Source organism: Periplaneta americana, chromosome 13 (genome assembly GCF_040183065.1).
Source record: "Periplaneta americana isolate PAMFEO1 chromosome 13, P.americana_PAMFEO1_priV1, whole genome shotgun sequence".
Taxonomy (NCBI): domain Eukaryota; kingdom Metazoa; phylum Arthropoda; class Insecta; order Blattodea; family Blattidae; genus Periplaneta; species Periplaneta americana.
Window position 1 is genome coordinate 111,119,327 of NC_091129.1, and position 24,655 is coordinate 111,143,981.

A 24,655-nucleotide genomic window follows, 5' to 3' on the forward strand; every position below is an offset into this window, starting at 1 on the left:
CAGTTCATCTCTATCAGGTGTGAATATCTTGCTCACGTCTTGTTTCAAATCTGGCGAGAGATAAAAAGCGCAACAAGTGGTATTACTGGTTTATAAATTCTATTCTTTACATTTCCGAAGAATTATTCTACCTTGAAAGAGATGTTGAGGCCTACTGAATGTTAGCGCGTATTTAGGCTTAATCCCGCACTTGAGATACAATACCTTGCGTGCAGTTCCTTTGAGTGCCTCCCCCCTGGAATCTAGAGCATAATAAGAGGTGTTGAAATGAGGCGTTGGGAGTCGCCCAGGCGTGAGGCTTCATTATCGCTCACCCGTCCGCCGCCCGCCCACGACGGACCACACAGGGGACTCAGTCAAACTCGTAAACATGGAGCATTTATTGGAAACGTATAAAAACACACACACAATAATAATAAAAAATAATATCAGGAAGAAAACAGTTCAGTTGAGAGAGCGTCCGTCATCACTTGTTGCTCGCGCTCATGATGGATTCGATGCTGAAGCTGGGCGACGCCTGCGAGGTTGCCAGGCCTGAGCTGCCCGCGCCGGAGGACGTCGACGCCGCCCCCAGATTGTGCGTGAGGCTGTGGCGGCGTAAGTCGCAATTGCGGCGGAACACCTTGCCGCAGGCCGAGCAGTTGTAGGGCTTGATGTCTGTGTGCGTGAGCAGGTGCGTCTTGAGGTTGGAGCGCTGGTTGAAGCTGCGGCTGCACACGGGGCACTTGTGCGGCGACTCCTCCATGTGCAGGATCTTGTGCACGGCCAGCGTCCGCGACTGGCAGAAACCTTTCCCGCACTCGCCGCACTTGAAGGGCTTCTCCTTGGAGTGGATGTACCTGCATGCACACAAAACAAATCGTTATGTAACGATTTAAGATGGAAAATAAATAATTGTCGCAAAAATGCACTGATGAAAAACTATAATTGCGCAAATTACGAAAATATTCTGCAACATTCTAAATCATTGTACAGAAAGCTAAAATTAATGAAGTTGCAGAAACAAAACATTATGTACGCTAATTTGTTTCTTGGAGTTTAATAATTTCAACCCATCTTACCATACTCTAGGCAACTAAATCATTAGACCTATTAATATTAGAGGAGAAAAATTCGCTCCGGCGTCGGGGATCGAACCCGGGTCCTTGATTCTAAGTACCAAGCGCTCTCACCATTGAACTACGCCGAAGTTCAATCCACAGCACCGGTTCGAACTCCCCTCCTCCAGTGTTTTTCCCTTTGTGTCCTGACTCCAAGTTTGACATGTATGTTGACATTTTTATTAAGTCAACTGCCATTATACAAGGAGCGCACTCACTTGAGTGACTTGGTGGCCGGGATTCCACAGTAATGTGCACAGTAATCTGTACAGAAATATGCACTGTTGCTAGAAGAATTTACTAAAGATTATTATTTTTTGGTCCTACAGAATATATCTGTTATGGTAACATTAATATTAGAGGAGAAAAATTCGCTCCGGCGCCGGGGATCGAACCCAGGTCCTTGGTTCTACGTACCAAGCGCTCTCACCATTGAGCTACGCTGAAGTCCAGTCCACAACACCGGATCGATCCCCGGCGCTGGAGCGAATTTTTCTCCTCTAATATTAATTGTTACCATAACATATATTCTGTAGGACCAAAAAATAATAATCTTTAGTAAATATTAGATCTATGTTTAGAATCATTCATTGTTTGATTTATGGATTTCACGAGAGCAGAATCCGCAAAATTTGCAGTTGGCTTACTTCTTAGTGATGTTTTTTTTTTTTTTGTAACGTACAATTCTAATATCGTCGTTGTTTCTGCAATAACTCCTATGTTACATATTTATAGATTTTCAGATTTTTGCTCTATTAAATAACTTAAATAGTGATACAGCAAATAACAAAATCTATATGTAATTACATTTCTTCGTTTCGAAAATGTAAGTATTCACATTCTCCTATATACAGCTGCCATAGGATGAATAAATGTGTTTTTTTCTTTCTATTGAAAAATTTTATATTTTGCAAATAGGAGTTATTGCAGGAACAACGACGATATTTCGTATCTAGAATACATTCTGAACTAAATGAGGCAGTAGAGCAAGTGGACAGCTTCAAATACTTGGGGTGTACTCTAAGCAGTAACATGAGCTGCTGCCAAGAAGTCAAAAGGAGGATAGCAATGGCAAAGGAAGCTTTTAATAGAAAAAAGAGCGGACCTCTAGAAAAAGAACTAAGGAAACGACTAGTGAAGTGTTTTGTGTGAAGTATAGCATTGTACATGGACATTACGACGCAGTGAAGAGAAGCATTTCAAATGTGGATATGGAGAAGAATGGAACGTATGAAATGGAGAGGTAGAATAAGAAATGGGGCTGTGTTGAAATGAGTGGGTGAAAAAAGGATGATGCTGAAACTGATCGGAAGAGAAAATGAAATTGGTTGGGCCACTGCCTGTCTACTGAAGAATGCACTGGAAGGAATGGTGAACGGGAGGAGTTCGAGGCAGAAGATATCAGATGACAGAAAATATTAAGATATAAGGATCGTATGTGGAGACTAAGAGGAAGCAGAAATAATAAAGATTGGAGGAGCTGGGTTTGCAGCGAAAAACCTGCCCTTGTGTAGAACACTGTGGGCCCTATGTATATATGTATGTAATGCATTCTCAGAACTTTTATTGGAACACTGAGATGCTCCTTCCTACAAAAATCCTTTAGACGTGTATGCTCACTCAGCTTCTAGATTTTTATTAGTGAAAGTATTGAATAGTCTCGTTAAGGACAAATTTTCATGCTCAGGATGAGAATCGAACTCCAGATATCATGATGTGTAGTCACGAATGCTGACCGGTTGACTACCAACCCTATGTTATAGAATCTGCTTCTTATACCGACATTGATAGATGGCATCGCCTGCTGTTTATGCAACTGGCAGAGTCTTGGTGTGTCTAAAGTTGCATTGTATTCTGAGAATACTACTAGGAAAACTACAGTATTCTACACTGTCATTTCGTATTCTGTGGTAGTCTACCGCAGCTTTACAACTCTATACGTTTTGAGACCTGAAGAATCCAAAATTGGAAAAAATAGGTACATGGTTCCAGTACGAAAATATTCAGTTATAAATGAAAAACACAGTTTCTTAAAACATATTCAAAATATTAGTTTATCGCCGTCTATTACTTTATCATTCGTAGCGTGTCCCGCCGAAGTGATGAGCGACTTGATAATGAGTCACAGGCCTGCCATCTATTCGCAATATGCGGACCCCGGATCATGTAAGTGAAGTGGGTAGGCATTGGATAAACACATACTTTTGTATGTCGAGTTTCTTAATAAAATTAAAAATAGGAAAGATACAAGCAGGTTCCATACTTTGTAACCAACTTGTAGTCTATAAACATATTGTAAGCAAAATTAAAATCCTGAAGAAATAACAACAATAACGAGAACACACTACTTAAGATTTTCTTTTCGTCCTACAGAATTAACTGTTATGGTTACCATCGGTTTTTAATGGAGAAAAATTCGCTCCGGCGCTGAGGCTCGAACTCGAGATCCCAATTCTACGCACTGGGCGCGCAAATGAGTGCGCACCCTGTGTAATGACTTAATATATAATATATCGATGGTGTTCAGGAAAAGGGCTTATCCCACAGAAGAAAAATTGTTCAGAAACAGCTATAATTAAATATTAACACATTATTATTAGTTACTTTATATGAAGGAATGTAAACATAATCGTCAAAAACATATCTTCACGTTACAACTTACTTATAAATGGCTTTTAAGGAACCCGGAGGTTCATTGCCGTCCTCACATAAGACCGCCATCGGTCCCTATTCAGAGCAAGATTAATCCAGTCACTACTATCATATGCCACCTCCCTCAAATTATTTTTATATTATTCTCTCATCGACGATTCGGTCTTCCCAAAGGTCTTTTTCTCTCTATAGGCCTATACATTTTTGGATCATATTTTCACGTTTTGTAATTAAATTTTAATAATTACACTAATTACAGCAAACACCTCACATTTATAAAATGTGGGGTTAAACCCTTTTACCTAAACACCGTCGATATAATGTATCGATATAATGTCGAACATGGATTCAGGCCACTAAGGGTAAGTACCAAAGAAGGAAGATTCGATCCGGTACTATGGGTTGAGCCTCGGCTAGCTCAGTGGTTAGATCGCCCAGTGCGTAGGACTGGGAGTCCCGAGTTTGATTCCCGGTGTCAGAGCGAATTTTTCTCCATTAATAACCAATGAGAACATAATAGTTTGCTTTGTCTGTAATCGACAAGATGACTGAAGCACTCGCTTCTGTCACGAGGAAATGCGACAAACTGGAATGTGTGCAAGGTAACATAAACAAAACACAGCAACAGGCTGGGCTAGTTAGATTATAGAATTTTCTCTTCCGTATTCCCACATGAGCTGCCAGAACTGTTCTTTCATCAACCTAGCTAGGTTATAAAGAATTTCTTAAAATAATCGGAGTAATATATAAGGTTTTAAAACTCTTCGAAGTCCAGAAACAAACAAACAAGATGAAAAATATATAACACTGGCATTACTACACAATTGTATGATTGCGACACCTGGGCTATGGAAAAAAAAAATGAATCCCGCATCATTGCACACTGCAGCAGAAATTATATTCATGAGACGGACAGCAAATGCACATGGCAGGATCTCAAAACAAATACAGACATAACTTATTATCGGAACTTAAAGTTAAACCAGTTCTTGACAAAATCTACCATTACAAGAATAAATGAAGACTACACGTCAAAAGAATATCTAAAGAGAGGTTATCAACTTAATTTTGAAATACCATCCAACAGGAAAACGGAGCCGAGATCACCCTATTAAACGAATAACTTACTGGATGGACAATGAGGCCGGAACAGGCCACTAGGCCTAGATCCTTGGACGATGATGATGATGATGATTATGATTATAATACAACATGGACATGCATCATACATCACACCGTCATGATATACTACCATTTTCATCCTACTTACCCTTAATTCCATTTCTATAAATGACGGACCGTTTTGCCTTCAAGTGGGCATACTTGCTCACCGTCATTCTACACTCCAAACCCAGCATAGCCCCGCATTCCTAGTGCTGCGGGGCGGGCCACGGTGATTTGTAACGCAACGAGTTTTATTTAAACATCCCATCGCCCGCCCCGGGCGCTGTGGGCGAGGACCCGCCCGCTCAAGGATTCGCGCGCGGCATTACGTAACCCTTGGCGTCCTCATCGTGGCAAACTAAATAAACAACCAAGTCAAGGCAAAGAATGGCCGCCAACCGATCATTTAGTACGAGATTGCTGTTATCCAGGATTAAGAGTGTTTTGTGTACGTGGGGTGAGAAATTTCGTGTCTTGCCTTACAAGGGGATCGATCACAGGCTAAAATTCTGACCATGCTTAATCCGAACCAGTGCAAATTTTGAAGAATGTAGAGAATTTATCATTTCTTTTCTGCTTTGTTAGCAGCTACACAGTGGTTACAATTTTAAAGATAATAATGTGTGTGTGTTTCTCAACGTGATTAAATGTAATTCTTTATCCTGGAACAGAATTATGCCTAAGATGAATCTCACATTAAACTTAAATTATATTATTATTATTATTATTATTATTATTATTATTATTAATATTATTATTATTATTATTATTATTATTATTATTATTATTAGTAGTAGTAGTAGTAGTAGTAGTAGTGATTTTCTAACTTCATAGTTACAAACAGTAAATTTACAGGAGAAGGTAGGAAAATGAGATACCTAAGTTTATCATAAAAGACCCAAAAATGAGAGTAAAGAAAAAATATAAACGTTCAAGGTGTTAAATACAGCTTAAAGGAGTGAAATTTTGGAAAAATATTCAACATTTTTTCTCCACTACTGTATCTTGTATAATAATGAAAATTGATATGTGTAAAACACTGTCCTTCTGCTATAAGATAAAAATATTGTTACGATAAAAAAAATTATTTGTATATTTTTTTTCAAAATTCACTGTGAAGTGATGAAGCGTTTCCTTCATAACTCAAAAAGTATCCAACATTCTGTGATGAAAACTTTGTGTGTATTTATGCATGTCATATCTACAATATGATGCAAGATCACTTCTCTACCTTTGATAGATTGTCTGATAAAAAATAAATTCATTTACAAAATGGTCAAATATCAGTATATTCTTCTAACACAAAATAAAAAAGAATTTATTTATTAAGGAATATAGTTGAAAGAGTATGATATTGTAAATATGAGTTTCAGCAGTAAAATAAAAGAAAGAGAATATGAAAAAGTTAAAAAATGTATGAGTTATGGGGGAAACGCTTCATCACTGCACAGTGAGCTGTCACCGTTTTGAATTTTGAAAAAAAAAAAAAAAAAGATATATATATATATAATTTTTTAAATCTTAAAAATATTTTTTTCATATAGCAGAAGGACAGTGTTTTACACATACTAATTTTCATTATTGTACAAGATACATTAATGGAGGAAAAACATGTTGAATATTTCCTAAAATTTTTCTGTTGTAAGCTGTACCTAATCCCTTAAAGAGAGGAAATTTTCTCACCATAGGTAATTAAACATAGCTTAAATAACATAGCTAGTTTAACATAATAAAAATCTTATGGTTTTTAATAAAAGCCAAACTCTGAATTTTAAGAAACAGGGTATTAATATGAAACAATATTAAAGTATTGAAAATAAACAGGAACGAAGTAAAACGTTAAATAGAATAAGTACTACTTAGGTAGGCTCTATTAACATGAAACAACACTATTATTAGTTTATCTACAATTAATCACATCCACAGCTAGGTATCAGTCCTTCTACCAACGCAATCACTACGAGCCCACATCTTACAAATGTTGACACTGGATTCATGGATCTCTCCTAAAGTCATCCGAGAATTTGTCATTAAATTGCTACTCTATCTCATATTTCTACCTTTTCTTTTACTACTTATTTTAACTACAGTTGCTTGAAGAGGACAATGATGTGAAGATATATCAATATTTTTGTCTTTATTACTAATATTATTAGACTATTATTATTATTATTATTATTATTATTATTATTATTATTATTATTATTATTATTACTAGCCGTACCCGTGCGCTCCGCTGCACCCGTTAGAAATAAATATAAAGTAATTATATAATTAAAATAGGACGTTTGATCCAGGTAACATTCGTGTTTGATAGAAGGATAAATCGTTTATTATGTTACTTAATTTAAATTAAATTAAAAAATTAAAATGCGATCATTTTGATCCAGAGACCACTCATTTGGTCATAAAAATTAGTTTAGGAAATACAGGAAACGAATATACAGAATAGCCTATCAAGTTTTCTGTGCATAAGAATCTATTTTAATCTTACCTGTCCTCGATCCACTCAGAAGTTACTGTAATAACATTATAGCATTATGTCCATCTAGAGAAACTACACTTTCCAATGGTGAATTAATAATTAATTATACAAATCGGTTAATTTAGCTTCCGATATTACTTCATAGAAACGCAGAAACATTATCTGTAGGCTGTCTTTCATAGCTTTCGATTGTTGCTGTCCAAAGCCCCTTATAGACTTAGTCATTTGTTTTTTAATTCATTACACGGCCTTAGATGGCAGTTATTTTAATTCTAAAACTCATTTATCTCATTAAATATCAGTCCTGTCAAAATTTTTCAAGGAATAAAACTTATCGCAAATTATTTTTAAAGAAACTTTTGTTATGTAACTTTTTTAACAAAAATCAATAATAAGCGAGATATTTCGATTTATTTAATTCAGGCCCCCTTATAACCCCCCTTTTAAATAATGTATTTTGAATGCCATATAGCCTAAAATCTAAGTTACAACGAACTTAATTTATATTCCAATTTTCATCGAAATCCGTTCAGCCATTATCGCGTGAAAAGTTAACAAACATACAGACAGACATACAAACAAAAATTAAAAAAAAAAAAAAAGCGATTTTCGGTTTCAGGGTGGTTAATTATGTATGTTAGGACCAATTACTTTTGGAAAATCGAAAATTACCAGAAAAATTTCGGCTACAGATTTATTATTAGTATAGATTATAATATGTATATAAGTTATATTATTATTATTATTATTATTATTATTATTATTATTATTATTATATTAAAAACAAAGAAACACGAAAAGCTTTTCTCAACAAGTAAATGAAAAACAACAGCCGAAGTAAAAATAACATTATTTTACTTGTTAGTGTTTATGAATAATGATTATATTATTTGCAGACACTCGTGACTTTGACTGATCCTGTTTTCAAGAGTTTGTTACTATTGTTATTATTATTATTATTATTATTATTATTATTATTGTCATCAGCATTATCATAAAAATGAATGTGATTAGATTAATGTAAATAACAATAATTAAATAAAAATATAACCAGTTCATCTGCACTATTTGTTGCTGTCCATATTCAGAATTTAAAATTAGTTTCAACCGGAAGTTATATACATGGTATAGACCGTACCATTATTTTAATAAAAGAATATATGGGCCTCTATTTGAAAAACAACACAAATGACAATTTTTACGAAATCGAATTTATGAGTTTAATATTTTTTGCATAACATTAAATAACATGTGAAAATGTAGGCTTATATATATCATCCCTGTTGAAATTACTGTTTCGGAGTCAATTATTTATTTGCAGAATTATGCCGTCACTCGATAACTTTTAGACAAAAATGATAGGTTTATCATTTTTAAGTCACCCTTGTGTTTGGCCTTAAAATAAGTTATAAATTACGTACACTACCGGTCATATTATGCGTCTCATTTCTACTTCATGCGAATATAGGCTCTACTTGCATTGTGGTATAAGCTGTAGTATGTAATTTTCTTTTAGGTGTATTATGAATGCATATATATGAATGTTATAAATATCTGTGATTATTATTTCAATGAATCTAAGTTAATTTCAGTGAACTGTGATAGTTATGACTGCTGACTCCTGGTTGATCTTCAGACACCTATTTCTTACTCAACAACACTGCCTTCTGCATTAGAAGGTGTTTTATTTTAACAGACTTAAATGTAGGCTATAACTAATTTCAAATAGGCTTAATCTATTTAGTTTTTATTGGTTTTGTGTTAGTTTACACATTCATACGATCCCGACCATTGTTTGTTTTATTTTCGTGTGTTATTAATTTAATATAATTTTTAATTTAGTGGATTGAAGAAATTGTAAGGAATTTTGTCAATAAATCTCTCTTCTCTTTACGATGAAAGAGTAATGGAACAGAGAAAAATTCTTTAGCCACCTAAGAATTTAAACTTTTTTTCTATTATCGTAGCCATTATATTATCAACCCCAATTTTAAATCTCTTAGCAACCGTACTTACAGTTTTCTACACTTTTCAACACTTAGGTACATAATAGTGTAAGGTTTCGTAACAAGCTGTTTTTTACGGTGGTGGGTTGTTAGCCCTTCACCCAACCCCCAAGCTGGAGGACCACACCTTATAGGCTGTCCACGACTGCTTATTCAATACATTCGCAGCTACCCTCATATTGACACTCGGGAGGAAATTAAACGCAGAATAAATTTGGGAAATGCGTGTTATTATTCTGTTGAGAAGTTTTGTCATCTAGTCTGCTGTCAAAAAATCTGAAAGTTAGAATTTATAAAACAGTTATATTACCGGTTGTTCTGTATGGTTGTGAAACTTGGACTCTCACTTTGAGAGAGGAACAGAGATCAAGGGTGTTTGAGAATAAGGTTCTTAGGAAAATATTTGGGGCTAAAAGGGATGAAGTTACAGAAGAATGGAGAAAGTTACACAACTCAGAACTGCACGCATTGTATTCTTCACCTGACATAATTAGGTACATTTAATCCAGACGTTTGAGATGGGCAAGGAATGTAGCACGTATTGGCGAATCCAGAAATGCATATAGAGTATTAGTTGGGAGGCCGGAAGGAAAAAGACCTTTGGGGAGACCGAGACATAGATGGGAGGATAATATCAAAATGGATTTGAGGGAGGTGGGATATGATGATAGAGAATGAATTAATCTTGCATAGGATAGGGACCGATTGCGGGCTTATGTGAGGGCGGCAATGAACCTCCGGGTTGCTTAAAAGCCATTTGTAAGTAAGTAAGTAAGGTACATAATATTATTTTGTAGAGAAATTTGTGTAGCAGTCTCCGATCCTGCGTGTGAATAATAAAAGTAAGAGGTACCGCAAGCATTTAAAAATAGTAATTCGAAATCCGGTTTGTATATTAGATTCAAAATTCTGTATTGAAGTTAGGTTCGACTATTAAATTGAAAATTTTTACATGAATATCAATAACTTATTTGGGCACTTAAAATTAAAATTTTGTAACAAATCAAGATTTCTCTTAAAGCATACTAGGCCTATATTCGAATAAATTCGTGCTAAAGTAAAAATTTCGCGTATACACAACATGTCGCTTTATTTCATGGGTTTATACGTAATGGAAGGCCTTGAAACATAAAAGTTTGCTTTTATCAGCAACCGTATTTCGCGAATCCGTGGTCTGCGAAAAATAGGTAGCCTATCTCCATCTATCAAGAGCAGTAAGTGACATCGTTGTAATGTGCTTGACATTGGAAAATATCAAATAATATTCATGTGATATCATTTGTTTATGATTTATTACAAGTTTACTCTGAAACACGCAGAATTTGTTATATTTTATGAAAAGTAAATATTTTGAAAATAATTTAGTCCCTTTATTGGAAAATGACTGTTGAAGACTTAAATTATATGTTCTGTCCCTGTCATTGCACTTCCGCACGGGCTAACCGCAGGAGATCGTGCAGGATTAGTGTTTCAATGGTTTGGGTTTCTTTCCCCGAGGCCAGGTTTTCATCTTTTCTTTTTCTGTCTTATGAAGCAAACGCTCGAATATCAGGCCCACTTAAAACAGTCCACGATCGCTTTATAAATCTTTTCCGACAGCCTATTCGTAGTAATATAAGAGTGCAACATAAATTGTCCCATATAATCTCAATGACTGCGAATATATTTTTTTTCAATTGAAAGCATCGTTAAGTAAAATAAAAATTTTAAAATTCTTTGATCATTCCTTCCTCACACTTGAGAGAACTTCGACCCATGACTAGGCATTCGCAAGGAAAGAAAAGATCCTGTAATGTGATGTATGGGATAGGAGCTGAGATTTTCTCGAATCATCAGAAGCTTGCCGAAATATACTACTGAGCAAAATTTGCCATAGTCTCTCAAACGAAAGTTACGGAAATAGATTTATGTACAATACATTCCTTTGAACGCAAATGTATGTAGCAACTCTATTAGTATCTTTGACGACAGCAGATCAGCATTGCTGATCTTGGGTAATTATAAAATGACAGAAATTTTACAACAATATTATAAAACTCTAGAAGAGTTAGCTAGGAGTAATGTCCTCTCACTTAAAACGGTTCAAGGACATGATGGTATCAAGGCAATGAAAGTAAATGCGAGATGCTAAACTGGGTTCATAACAAATATTTTAAGAACCACAACCTGCAATGCTGTCTCTCTGACAACAAGCAGAAAAGTCACGATCAAAGTTAATATAAGAATCATACGCTTAAAAATTCATAATCTTTTTAATACTTTATGGTTGCTCTAGTAATCAATATGAAGAAGACAACACAGCATAACGTAATACATGAGACACAAGCTTAGATTTCTTATGAGTGGGGAATAAATCTTCACTTCTTCCTTGTCTGGACTGCTCCCGGATCTGCTAGCACTGTATATAAAAATGCTACCAGTTGAGCTGCAGAGGAGAACACTCATAATTTTATTTCTCTGTTTTAATTGCAGAATTGTTTTTATCGGACTAAACACGCTTTTGATTGAAGAAATGCCTAAAAAATTGAATAGTGTGAAATAATAAGCTATTATGGTTTCGGCAGCAAGATGAATGGGAGACATTTATCTGCAAATATGTTGTTACTCTCTACTTTAATGCTAGCTTTTTAGAAGTTTGACCTATTACTCGCCATTTATTTACGAAGGAACGTTTTGGTAAAAAAAGAATTGCAGTGCAGAATAGAAACAAACCAATTTAGTGTCAACTTTTTAGATATGTTAAATGTCTATGCACAACAGTTGAGAGATAATTTAACTTACGCTAAAGTTATATCATGGACAAACAAAAATTTCAAAATATAAACTTATTTCAATTGACATTTGAATATTTGAAAATTTTTATTCGCAGTTTTTTGAGCGTGTACTTTACTTATATGACAGAAGGTAGGAACAAAATGACAGCAAAAATATAATAGTAATAATAATAATAATAATAAATACTAATAATACTAATAATAATCATATTTAATTGAACCTTTTTACTTTGGTAAAGAGAAGGGACCCGAAAGCTAGCAGTGCATCCTCTAGAGGGCTTATTGTGCCTTAAGAGACACTAGAACTGAGTTTTTTTAATTGTCAAAATATCAATTTTTGTTTTCTTTTGTACGAAAATGTTTTTTGGACACTTAGGAAATTGAAAGCAAGAGTTTTTTTCTTTTGCTTCTATGTCTTCTTTGAGATCAAGGAGCGATTTTTACAGTATATAGGCCTGCTCCATACGTCAGTCACAATTTTGCCTTTTTCTTGAAATTACTTTTTAGATGTTCAAAAAGCTCCACGTGCATGCGGTTTTCATCAAATTCAATGAAAATATTCGTACGTATCCATGCATATATTATCTGAGGTGTAACGTTAAGAAATCTCAAGTGTCTTGCAAATTAAGAGTTAAAATAATATTATGTCAATTAAAAATATAAATGAATAAATATCTGATTTTCAAAAAATTATTCTGCTTAAAATAACCTAGATATAATGAATTTCCGAATGTTAAAATATTTTTCGTGAGTCAGGGTCCATATAAAGAATATCATCTTGCTGTATTGTGATGTAATGCACCTGGAACATTTGATATATCATTAATTTGCATAATTAAAATAAAATTAACTTCGAAACAAGCCCACCAATTGAGCTTAAAATTTGCACATATCTTATTCTTAATGCATCTAACAAACTTAAAAAAATGAAAGAAACCGCGTTAAAATTGTAAAATTTCAAACTCAGTAGTTGTAGTGTCCCTTAACGCCGCTATGGCTGGAATGATTTTTGAAGTCCGGACAATCGCAGTCTTGTAGAAATCGTGTCTCACCCCTGCTGTGTAATGTCATTTGTCGACTCAGCTTGCACACCTTAACCGGCCCTAAGACGATCAATATAATATTGTCAATGCAGTCAATAAATATTGATGGCCTCATACATCGATTTTTATTGACAATATATTCGTTTCTGGTTGGAATTCAGCAGTGCCAGATCAAAAGAATGGTTGTACAGTTATTATTTTAATATTAGCGATAAAATATTACCAAAGGAAAACAGAGTGTGGGCTCTTTTGAAGACACATCTCATAACACGCGAAGTTCTATGTAATGGTATTCAATAAAACTTAACAAAGCTTCATGGGTATCAAAATTTGTTGTCGAGTCCCTGTTTACATATGGTGAGTTGTCAGCAGTCTCTACGTTTCCACAGATCATAGGTGCACAACACTTGCCTTTAGAGTCAGCAAAGGGAAACGCAGAGTCTCCGTATTATCAATAATGGCCCTCAGACGATCAATACATATAGTGAGAATTAAGCATATTTTATTTTTCTTCAAACCACCCCATAAAATAATATTTTCAGCATTAAAAATACCTCACTCTGTTTCAACAAACGTTCAGTAATACTGACAATATTGCAATTTTGACAATAAATATTTATCGCCTGAGGGTTTCTTTAAGGTTCCGATTGAGTTGCACAAGAACAGGCCTGGGCACTAATAACTCAATCGAGTCGCTGCAGATTACTTCTTAACTCCCCATTCCACCTTCCCCGACAGAGACAGTTGTTTGGGAGAGATACGAATACAGATAAAGGCAAGCATTGCTGAGTGACGGATTGGTATGAGGCAGACATTATAGCTTTCGGCTCTCCCGGTTGCCTAAAATCCACCACTGATGCACACTGACTTATTGTGTGTTAGTTTCTAAAGTGGTGAAGCGAAAAGGTCATGGGTGGAAGTATCCCATTTCCTTTTTCCTTCCTCTTTATGCTCAGGCTTACAATACTATATCATGCGACAACGTATTTGATGATACTATTGAAATGATGATAATGAATATTGAAATGGAGAGGTAACGGTGGAATGATTGAGGGAAACGGGAATACTCTGGGAAAATCCTCAGAAACTTTGGCTTCTCTGCTGTTCCATGGATTCAAACCTGGTCCGCAGACATCGTAAATAATTTCTCTTCCAACTAAGCTACCAAGGTGGCTAATTTTTTTTTACATTTTTTTAAAGTATTTCTATCTCTGCAGCCTTTCGGTTTGTAATCTTTCATTAATTAAAGCACATAGTTTTGATTGGTTCCACTTTCAGATCTTATAATATTTCATTATGTCTGTTTTGATCCAAAAAAACTTGTATCCTGCTCTTTTTACTTCATGTCCCTTCGTTTCCATTGTTTGACAATTCTAATTTCATTGTCGTACAGCGCGCTGGAAGGGACTATTTTATTAAATACTTTTGTTCTACAAGATTTTATTAACCGATTCAGGTCTTGAAGAAAGATGTCTGTTGAGTTTTGTAACTAATGTAATTTTATTAATTTCTGTCCTATTTTTGTATAATAATATAGGATAACTCTCTATCACATATCACATTACCTATTGAATATAATAAAGTGAGCATCGATGAGCTAAATAATAATAATAATAATAATAATAATAATAATAATAATAATCTGTGATTCTAATACTTGAAATTTCTAAAAAAATAAAATTAATTCCTCCCTTATATTTTTTTTCACAAAGGACATTGAAATAAAAATTGCTTTAAATAGTTCTCTTTATCCGATTATCATGGGGGTGCGAATAGTAGTAAGGTAGAAATCACTGTATCAATTGCGAAATTCTAATGCGTTTTTTCATTTTCGATATAGCAATATTTGGAGGCATGTTGTTTCCAGTTCACGCGGTGCAAAACAAGGTAATTTCCTTTCAGTTTTTTTCACCTTTTCTGTGGTGCATACCGCTGTAAATAGCCTAGAACGCCTGCAGGATGAAAGAAATTATTCGCAGCTTCTTTTTTTTTTCTCATTATGTATGTTAGTGTGTAAACGGTTTTTATCCATTGAAAATATAGTTCAAACGCTCGGGGACAGTAGTAAAAATGCAAATATTTAAAATACTGACAAGAAGTTAATGCTTACAAAATGATTTGTGGAAGTAGCCTACTATTACTAGAACCCGGATTTGTGTATGCAAAATACATTCTGGAACAAATAATATGTGGTATCTTTACAAATTAAGCTTTAGTCGATGATTTGACAAGTAGTTAAGCCTAATTGTGCACATGAGTAGGTAAATTTTTCAGTTAAATATTTGCATACTCACATTTGCATACTATTAGTAATATTTTCATTCTTTAGAAATGTAATTATTTATGATGATAATGATGACGATTATTACCGTTGAGTCTATTATTATTATTATTATTATTATTATTATTATTATTATTATTATTTACTTACAAATGGCTTTTAAGGAACCGATAGGGACCGATGGTGGGCTTATGTGAGGGCGGTAATGAACCTCCGGGTTCCTTAAAAGTAAGTAAGTAGCGTCGATGGGATCTGTGATAGCGAGCTGGTATATGGTGAGATGAGGCCCAGGATTCGCCACAGATTACCTGGCATTTGCCTTACAATTGGGGAAAACCTCGGGGAAAAAACAACGAGGTAATAAGTCCTACCGGGAATCAAACTCACGCCCGAACGCAACTTCGCATCAGCAGGCAAGCGCCTTAGCCGACTGAGCTACGCTGGTGGTCTTCTAGCAATCATCTGTGAGTGTAAAAGGAAGAGCAACTCGCTAGAAGACAAAGTCAGATTTATAAAAATAAGTTGATGCAAATCGCAACAAAGCAGAAAACTATAACTGCAAGAGGTTTGTAATAAACATGTATAGTATAAAAACTAATAATTAAGATAACTTGAAGTCTGAGTTCGTCACTGAAGAAAAAATTGCAAAGTAAATATAAGTAGTGTATTTATATTAAATATTGAGATTCTTGCCACTTTCCATCGATTAAAATACATGTACCGGTTTGTGCATAATTGAAATCACTCCTCTTCAGTTATGTACAGTACAACCCAGGTTTTACTATAATATATCCTCTTACTTTTGCATACAAAATCGCACTCTGCTTTAGGCAGAAAAAAGCTGGAAAGTGAGAAATCCTTTTAAGACTGTGAACTAAATGCACACATCAGATTACAGTTGAATGGTGACGTCATATGGAAGAGATATACGGTAATTGGTTTGACATTTCCGTGAACGTAATCGGAAATATTAAAGTTCAAGCGATTGTGATGAGCGTGTTTTGTACAAGTCCATGAACTAAAAGTTACCGAAATACTCACGGTTGAGGACGATGTGCAGATAAAATGGGAGTTTGAGAAGATTAGGTTGAACCTTACTTACTTACTTACAAATGGCTTTTAAGGAACCCGAAGGTTCATTGCCGCCCTCACATAAGCCCGCCAGCGGTCCCTATCCTGTGCAAGATTAATCCAGTCTCTATCATCATACCCCACCTCCCTCAAATCCATTTTAATATTATCCTCCCATCTACGTCTCGGCCTCCCTAAAGGTCTTTTTCCCTCCGGTCTCCCAACTAACACTCTATATGCATTTCTGGATTCGCCCATACGTGCTACATGCCCTGCCCATCTCAAACGTCTGGATTTAATGTTCCTAATTATGTCAGGTGAAGAATACAATGCGTGCAGTTCTGTGTTGTGTAACTTTCTCCATTCTCCTGTAACTTCATCCCGCTTAGCCCCAAATATTTTCCTAAGCACCTTATTCTCAAACACCCTGAACCTATGTTCCTCTCTCAGAGTGAGAGTCCAAGTTTCACAACCATACAGAACAACCGGTAATATAACTATAAATTCTAACTTTCAGATTTTTGGACAGCAGACTGGATGATAAGAGCTTCTCAACCGAATAATAACACGCATTTCCCATATTTATTCTGCGTTTAATTTCCTCCCGAGTGTCATTTATATTTGTTACTGTTGCTCCAAGATATTTGAATTTTTCCACCTCTTCGAAGGATAAATCTCCAATTTTTATATTTCCATTTCGTACAATATTCTGGTCACGAGACATAATCATATACTTTGTCTTTTCGGGATTTACTTTTAGGTTGAACCTTGGAATTGAGAATTCAAGAACCAAGCCTTACGTCAAGAATTTTCCCTCGGGGAAATAATGATTTCACACCTTTTATTATGCGTGGAAGTCAAACGGCCGTGTGTTTTATTCTTACCAAAAACATTAATGTTTCTTAGTTGCCAATATTGTGCCCTCTCTTATATTAGATAAAGACTCGACTTCATTCTGTTCACATTTCTAAGCACTTCTATAATAGCTATGATGATAAAAGATTTATTAAAAAATAATTCTCCTTCTAATGAGGGTGATCAAAAGGATTCAGAACAATGATAACAAAGATTTTACAAATTTCAGTGCAATTAATTTAGTGAACACAAAGATAATTAATATGATAATAATAAATACTTAAATATTGGCTTATTCAAAAGGATTTTAAAAATAGATGAAATTATAGAATTTGTAGTGACTTCTTTAAAATGCTGATTAAGATCTTCTGAATAATGAAATAATTTAAATCTAAAAATTGTAATATGCCACAGGTATATTTTGACAGAGAGCCCCGTGCGCCAAAAAGAAAGCCTTGAACATTCCATTAGATTGATCACATATATTTCTGATTGAAGTATGGAATGCAAGGTTTATAAATCATTACCAGAAGTATGGGGCTGCATTGCATCTCTCTCGAACCGCATGATGATCTAGTATCAATCCTAGATTGCACTTGGTATCATTGTTCCGCTTTTTTAATCATCTATAGAGAAGCAATGAACCTCCTCCTCAAAGACTCGCATCTTTGTTGTCTAAAGCCTATATTGCACTATAAAATTTCTGTATCATAGAATATGATAAAATTTTTGATCAAATGTAAGATTTTGAATATATTACACTAAGCTTATATCAAAGCTTTTATCATAACTTTCATCACAGTTCTAATAGGCTAATGGATCAACAATAGTTCTATGCATGTTACTATTGTAAATGCAGTAATGGTTAGTGCATTAATACTAAAGAATAAATCAAAGAAAAAGCGTATTGGTTTAGAGATTGGGGTAGGGAGAAAAGACACAAAAGAATATTATCAAACTCTATTTAGAGAACTTCAGTGTGAAATCCTATACTAAGTATTTAAGAATGGATGATGAAACATTTCATTTGACTCATAATATGATATAAAAGTTTTGTGGCATTCACAGGCCATGTGTACTTAATGTCCGCCGTTTTATTTCTTCTTAGTCACAGATTTTATCGAAGATAATATGATGAAGACCATAACTTTTGTCATAGAACTATGTTACAGCTAGCTGTGATAAAAGATGCTATATTACACTTAAAAGATTTTATCGTATGAAGGGTACAGGGGAAAAACAATGAATGTCACGTTTCTGTTAAGGGTGAGATAATAATAAAATTCAGTATAATACTGCAACATTTATTGCTGTTCTTTTAAAAATGAAGGAAAGGATGAATGTATCCATGGTAATAATCCTTTTTTAAAGTTTTAGTGAGAACAACACATCATTCATTGTTTTCCCTGTGTACCCTTCATATATATTTTATCAAACTTCTGTGACACAGAAATTTGGTAGTGTAATACAGGCCTAAGAAAATCAGCGATCATAATCCTCAACCTATTCTGACGGTTTTTTGGCATTAGCTTGGTCTTTCGACAAAACCCCAATACATGTCCAAGAGTTTCAATTTCGCAGCAGCTGGAATGGTGACAGTGGGTTGTGTTGAAATATCTGCCAGGAACGGAACATACTTGAGTTATATTTCAAGAACAATAGATCAAATATGGGCTGAAGGTAAATCACATGTGGTCATGGAAACACTCTATAGATAAATGAAACGTTGCTCTTCTTCCCTCTTCCTTTGAAAAATTAGTTTCACTATACAACTTCAGCTTCAATTAATTTAAAACTCCGTTTGCGAATACCGGCAGGTATCGAAGCAAATGTCTGCAGATTTGAAACATCGGTTTCATTGCAATTTTATTTTCTACATTATGTTCATGTTAGACAGAGCACGGTGGAATAACGGTTATCAATCCCGCCTTATATTCGAAAGATCCGGGACTCCATGCCAGCGATCGGCTATCCTAACTTAGGTTTTTCGTAGTTTCCCAATTATTTCCTAGCAAATGCTGGAATATTGTCGATTTAAAGAGCCACTAACCGACTTCTTTCCAATCCTAGTTAACCCTTCACCACCACTTCTCTTCTGCTATCTACTACATCTACATTAAGTAGGAGTAAATGGTAGCAAATTTCTGCAAGGAATAAGCAACTGACATGAATACAAATACGAAACAGAGAAAAGTTGCTCCCCGTCTAACTCGAACAAATGCGATTGTAGTAATGTGTGCTGTGACGTCTCAGGAATGAAATAGCATTCTTGAATCACGTGACTTTTCCATTTATTTTATATTTTGTTTGCATTTTAATCAGGAGAGAGAAAAAAGCATTACATTTTCAAATACATAATGAGATTATAACACATTTCTCGCTAAAATAACTCACGTTCGACGGACAACAGAATTCATGCATGTTCCAGATTCCCATTCCTTAACCATAGTCTACCATCATTTCCTTTTCTCTTAATGAGCTGTGTGTTTTTAAGCGAACAGTAAAAAAAGAAATGTCTTGTGTTACGTCCTTCCTTTTAGTTTGGATTTCCCTTCCGAAAATATTTTGCAGTGAATTTTACACTTGTAGGCCGTATGGTTGCTCAGGAAAGTATTCGGTGGCTGGCTTATGTGAGAGGAGAATAAAGGAAAGAACTAATCATCTGAGAAGCTTCATCTCGTCTTTTCAGAAAAGTGAAGGTTAGGATGTATTAAAACAGCCATCCTGCTGTTGCGTTATATGGTTGTCAAACTGAGACTCACACTGAGAAAGGAGCAGAGGTTAATGGTGTTGGAAAATGAGGTGGTTAGGAAGATATTTTGAACAAACGGGGATGAATTGGCAGGAGACTGGTGAAAGTTACGTAATAATGAGCTTCACCGTCTCGTTAGGAATGTTAAAATGTAGGCGGTTGCAATGGGCGAGACAAACTGCACGTTCGAGAGAGAACAGAAGTTCAGTGCAAAAGTCAAAGGGTACAAAAGTGAAGTGAAAACTGCAACACTTTCTCACTACATGACAACCGTTATGCGACTTCTTAAAAAAAGTCTGTACATTATTTCAATAAGACGTTATTCCTTCTTCTTTATCTTCCTCCTGAAGTGACACAGCATCATCTAGAACTATATGTTTTGAACTTTCTTTAGACCTACACTAGATGGGCTTTCCTAACTATGAGTCACAGACAAATGAAGGGTTCAGAGTCATAGTGACCAAGCGCCATTTATTAAAAGCGGAGAAAGCAAGGGTTAAAAGTTAAGTGAATACCATAGTTTAATGAAGATTGACATATAATTTAGTTTTAATGTGTATACTTTATATTACTTGCTATATGTTTTCATTGAATTATGGCAATAACTTCATTTTAACCCTTGTTTTCTACGGTTTTAGTAAATGGCGTTTGGCCCACTATGGTTCTGAACCCTTCAAATACAAACACCCAACCCTGTGGAATGGAGACAAATATCTCCTCCATCCGGATATCTAACCGCGGACTTTTTTAATTGTTTCAGCACAATGCTTAGATAGAGGATCGCATCAGAATAATTAAGAATAGTTAATTCTAGTCAATTTTAGGTGTCTTTAAATCTTAGAGGTTTTGTCGAATATCACTCGATTTACTTTGACCTACATGCACGTAATTTTGGCCTATAACAAATATTAATCAGTAACCTCATATTATGAATTATTTCTTACGTGCGTGTCGTTGATCGAGAATAAAGCAGCATCTTGTTTTATTTGTCCCATAGCCCCATGTAAATTAACCTACTGTTGATACTTGATTTGAAGTTTCTTCATTAGAAATGTAGAATTTCATCCGCTTGTTTTGTAGTAATGGTGCGCTTTAGACGTTGCACTACAATCCGGAAGGTCACGGGTTCGATTACCTTTGAGGTTATGGATTTTTCTCGTTGATCTAATCCTTCTGCCCGCACTACTGCCCTGGATGTCACTATTCGGAAATGAATACGAGAGTGTTTCGTTGGGAGCAAAAACAGTCAGTATGTGGAACTATCATTCAGTATATAGGACTATCATCCTTCCTGCTACTCAGTGTCGATTGTCTTATGAGGTGGGAGACAACCTAAGGGCTTTTTAACGTCTCTAATAGGCAAGGGCAGGTATTTATGGAGATTAATTTTATCATTTGTATTTTTTAATATTGGTGTCGGCCAGATTGTTACAGATTGATTTGTACTTTTGGCAGACATTAATCGAAATTTTGGAAAATATAGGCCTAATTATTTTGGAACTGGAGTATTAACTCATTATGAATATTAGCCTACTTTTCAAATAATTAACATTAAAGTTTCGTTGGATTCTGGTAAAGGTGCGGTATGACCAATAGACAATATTTGTTGGATTGAGACTGTACTTAACACACATTTATTAAAAATGGAAAAAAAAAACTTGCAGCCCTCAAATTAACACTTTCAAATTATTAGTGAAATGTTGAATTCTCCGTCTTTTGAGTTCACACCTGGAATACCATGTAATATAGCCTACTTGGATAAATAACAAATTCAAGTGAAAAAACAATCTGAAAAAAAAACTCAGAATATGAAATTCGCTATAAAAGGACACAATAGTAATAATAATTTACGAATGTGTTCATATTTCGCTATTAGAACTCTATTTAACGATTTGTCGTAATTGTTTTATACGCGTATTATTAATCATAATGACTTAATTCGTAAAGATTATTAAAAATCTATTGTATATCTATTATGTCGTGATTTTCGCGATGTCCATAAATACCCGGCCCTACTGTAATACCTGGCTGATATGTACATCTATTATCAGACAGTAGCGTAAAGTTGCCTATTTCCGTGATACCCGTAATCCCGTGATACTTTTTAAAAATTGAATGTCAGTCAAAACTTTGCCATTCGACCATAGCGCCTGACATCTTTCTCGAAAGACTGCATCTTTCGCCTACTTTTGGGATATCGGTGAACTTCCTAGCAAAATCCCCTACCCCGTGACAGTCAGTGAAAAAAACGTGTCACGGAATTAGGAGTATCACGGAATTAGGCAACTTTACCCTACATCTCACTCGACGATATGTATCAGACGAAGAACAATTGTTTCTATACATGTGAAGTCTGATTAGTGTAATATGTAGCTATCGGCGATGTATGCAATAGAGGGGAAAAGAAACTGGTCATCCTACCCCATTATCTTCTGCTCTAGGTGCCTCACAAGAGGTGCCTTGTTGGTATCACTTGTGAGGTTCAGATCTATCTTCGGATAGTTGACTAAACAGTTTCTGTTATCGAGCATTTGAAAACTAAGTAATTCACGCTTCTTAGTTGGTATCGGCTAAATTCATGCTTTATACTCGTTTCCAATTTGTGTACCTTACAGTACAAACATTACGTCAGCGGCATCATTACACAGATGGTTTTCTGAAACATCGAGATTCTGTATCGAGACGTATTTTCACTTCTTTCCAGCAGAGGATTCCCCAGTCGTCCATGATTCGTTACCGGTAATGCAAGGAGTTTGGTCTACGTGGTCTTTCGGGCAAGACCAGATTTTTTGCTGGAAATGTTAAAATTTTTTCGTGAAAATTAACAAAATATCGTACTTATGGTTTAACATATGACAATAATTTCGTAGTTATTTTTTCATCACGTAATGTCATGCACTCACACAAAATCTTAATCAGCAATTGTCTTATACATGGCAACAATCATAGCAAAATAAAGTTGTTAATAATAATAATAATAATAATAATAATAATAATAATAATAATAATAATAATAATAATTGTTACTTAACTTAGCTTTGTAGAAACTCGGCCATCACGTAATGTCATACACTCACACAAAATCTTAATCAGCAATTGTCTTATACATGGCAACAATCATAGCAAAATAAAGTTGTTAATAATAATAATAATAATAATAATAATAATAATAATAATAATAATAATAATAATAATTGTTACTTAACTTAGCTTTGTAGAAACTCGGCCATCAATGATCCTGTAGGTCATTAAAAAGAGTAATAGATGTAGGCCTACAAAATAATTTGTTTCCTTATTATTCTGCAGCGAACATCTCCAAAACTAAGGTACATTTCTTTAAATTATTTTTAAATGTTCTTTTTTGTTATCGCTAAAATTATTTTTTTCGCAGGAAAAGTCACTTTTTGCAAAAATTCGTGATGAATTTATTGTCATCAGTTATATTTTTCTTTTATAAAATCTGTGTATACTTCTGGTGCACCAGTCACATTTCGCATTTATCGTTAAAAGTAAAATAAAAAAAAACTCTATCTAGCTATCCAGACCTACCCTCAGCTGTATTATGAGATCCTCCAAAAGTTGGTCTTTACACCTACCTGTTACTATTATTATTATTATTATTATTATTATTATTATTATTATTATTATTATTAGTATTAATTAGAAGTAAAATTGTAATAAATACTAAAATATATGAACATATAATGTAGTTTAAATATTCGCCGTATAACGTAGCATTAAACGAGAATCTGCTTTCTATGGTAGCTAGCCCAACTATCCTACTGGCGTTTTACCATTGCTCCCTTAATCATCATACGATGCTATGTAGTTCATTCCCCATGATGCACCAAGGGCAATGCCTAATGGCGGCTAAAATAACTACAGCTTCGGCTTGTCGCCCACTAGATGGGAACTCTTGGATGAATGAATACTTTTACTATTTACTATCAATGTTTATTATTATTTCACTTACACTACTTATCTAATTTTGATTATTTACCTCTACTCTTATTATTCACTATTTCTACTCACTCTCATGTTATTGTTGTACGGTCTAGATATTAATGTAATTATTACTGTTAGCCTATTGTATTCAATTAGAGTCTGGTTGGGCGGAAGAGAAGGCCTGGTAGCCTTAGCTCTGCGAGATTAAATAAATGAATTATTATTGTTATTCTTCTTTTTCTTCTTCTTCTTCTTCTTCTTCTTCTTATTATTATTATTATTATTATTATTATTATTATTATTATTATTATTATTATTATTATTATTAACATCACCATATTGTTACTAATACTATTTTCTATCAATGTTTATTATTCTTTCGCTAACACTACTTATCTAATTTTGATTATTTACTTTTACTCTTATTATTCACTATTTCTACTCACTCTCATGTTATTGTTGTACAGTCTAGATATTAATGTAATTATTACTGTAAGCCTATTGCATTTAATTGGAGTTTGACTGGC

The 24,655-nt window shown here is 34.5% G+C and overlaps 1 protein-coding gene across 1 annotated transcript in view; it reads right to left on the minus strand.

The window, feature by feature from the left end:
- Nucleotides 1-361: 361 nt before the first annotated feature.
- The window catches only part of LOC138712263 (protein sister of odd and bowel-like), a 96,374-nt gene continuing 72,080 nt past the window's right edge, over nt 362-24,655 (minus strand). Inside the window, exon 2 of the mRNA XM_069843841.1 lies at nt 362-839. Within this exon, the coding sequence (XP_069699942.1) occupies nt 467-839 (373 nt within the window). The 3' untranslated portion in view covers nt 362-466. The remainder of the gene's footprint in view (nt 840-24,655) is intronic.